This window comes from Fragaria vesca, linkage group LG5 (assembly GCF_000184155.1).
Source record: "Fragaria vesca subsp. vesca linkage group LG5, FraVesHawaii_1.0, whole genome shotgun sequence".
NCBI lineage: Eukaryota > Viridiplantae > Streptophyta > Magnoliopsida > Rosales > Rosaceae > Fragaria > Fragaria vesca.
The window spans coordinates 26,134,083-26,135,979 of NC_020495.1; the positions used below are offsets into that span (position 1 = coordinate 26,134,083).

Here is a 1,897-nt window from a genome sequence, read left to right on the forward strand (position 1 = left end):
CGACGAAATATACTATATTTCGTCGGCCATAGATCTTTTTTATTTTTTATTACAAACTTTAGCCGACGAATATTTTAAAATATTCGTCGGCTAAAGTTTGGCAGATAACCGACGACAAAAAAGTCGTCGGCTAAAGTCCGGACTATAGCCGACGACATTATTTCGTCGGCTAAAGTATGGACTATAGCCGACGACTTATACGCGTGTCGTCGGCTAAAGTCACTACAGACGAGCTTTTCCCGACGAAATCTTAGCCGACGAAAGGTCGTCGGCTAAGATCTTAGCCGACGAATTAAGCTGACAGGCCGACGAAAAATTTTCGTCGGCTAAAGTGCTTGTCCTGGTAGTGATTAGTTCATTCAACATGCACTTTGGTCACTCAATTAACTTAAACATTGTCTTACACTTTGGTTCTTCATCTACTTTATTTGTTAAACATTATCATGAGTGATTTCATTTCTCCAAGTCAAGTTATTGGCATGCGCGTTATTGATGAACTTACACGATGATGGCTTTTAAGAGGTTAAATCACATGACTCTTTTAACGAGAAAATAGAGAAGATGGCCAAAATATCACATAAGGTTTAAGTTAATTTATAGATGAAAGTGATATTTTTAGAAAGTGAGTTACGGAAATGACAAATGAATTAAAGATGAGTATGAGGACTAGCTAATTGATACCTCTGGCGGCGATAGTTGGTATAATTTTGACGCCAAAAACTTCGGCCCGAAGAACACTGCGGTTGCTGGTCTGCCGGATCCATCATCAAATCTATATTGAGTGTCCATAAAATCTGTATCTTTACCAAACTGCAATTTTTCAAAAAATACTTTCTCTTAATATCATCCTGTAAGTATCTGTACGTACTAAAAAGCAATATGAGTGTGTAGAATTCACCTCTTCAGATATAGTGGCCAAACTGAGATTTAGACCAGGCATGTCAGCGGTGGCAAAAACTGCAGCAGCAATTTTACTGGGGAACCTCTCCATGACAAGAGTTAGGGGAAGACCACCCAAGCTGTGACCTACTAGGATAACCCTATCCTGCGGTGGCAGAGACTCCATGAGCTTGATCAATGGCTCGGAATAGTCTGCAATGGAGCGGATTTGTTGTACCTCCGTTAGGTTTATGCCTGATCCAGGGAGGTCTAGGGCTGTGACGTTGTGACCAGCGGCGGTCAGTAGGGTTGCTAGCTTGTACCAGCACCATGCTCCGTGGCCAGCGCCGTGAATAAGCACGAAATGCTTCATCTCAAATGTGTTTTGGTTCTGTTTGTGAGGTGTAGGTGAGGCACAGATTGTAGCACAAGCAAAGAAACAAGAGAACGGATACAGAATCCTTCGTTCTCATCTTCTCCGGTCTCATTTCTTGGCTTTTGCGTTTGGCATCGTCTTAGTTTTCAAAGATTCTAATTGGCACGTTTAAAAATAATTGCAACCTGCTGGCATATACGCACTATTAATTATTTAGTCCAAGGATATATTTATCAGAATTTGCCGTCCTAATACGCACTAATTAATTAACAATTCAAGTAATCTATATATCCATGATATATTGCCCCTTAATAATGGTAATGATATATAAATTTATTATATATCGTTTGTGAGTTGTTCTCATGCATTTTGCTTCCTTCTCTTTCCTCTCCTTAGCTAGCCTTCAGAAAATTAGGAGTATTTCATGGTTATTTGCAGGAGGTTGGAGAACAGCTCCAGTGGTCTAGAGAACATGACCATATGATCATTTATCACTTTAAATTGACTTCATCCGGAGGATTTCTGTTGATCATCAAAGTTGCAAGCTCCACCTTAATTTACTGCAAGGTCTTGGTCGCAGAAAATGTATACTTTACGAACCGATCCATAATTATTCGCTGTGAGTTTCAATTCTTCTCTAAT

The 1,897-nt window shown here is 39.8% G+C and overlaps 1 protein-coding gene across 1 annotated transcript; it reads right to left on the bottom strand.

Moving 5' to 3' along the window:
• Positions 1-428: 428 nt before the first annotated feature.
• On the bottom strand, positions 429-1,419 carry LOC101306924 (salicylic acid-binding protein 2-like). Its single transcript, XM_004300508.1, has 2 exons — positions 899-1,419; positions 429-810 (listed from the first exon to the last, which is right to left on the bottom strand). The coding sequence occupies exons 1-2, from the start codon at positions 1,250-1,252 to the stop codon at positions 667-669; spliced, it is 498 nt and encodes a 165-aa protein (XP_004300556.1). The 5' UTR covers positions 1,253-1,419; the 3' UTR covers positions 429-666.
• Positions 1,420-1,897: the final 478 nt, after the last annotated feature.

Bases quoted from the DNA above. Each gene is read 5' to 3' on its own strand.
- LOC101306924 (XM_004300508.1), bottom strand. From the start codon at position 1,252: ATGAAGCATTTCGTGCTTATTCACGGCGCTGGCCACGGAGCATGGTGC. The intron at 811-898 runs GTGAATTCTACA...GAAAAATTGCAG, and splicing joins TGGCCACTATATCTGAAGAG to TTTGGTAAAGATACAGATTT.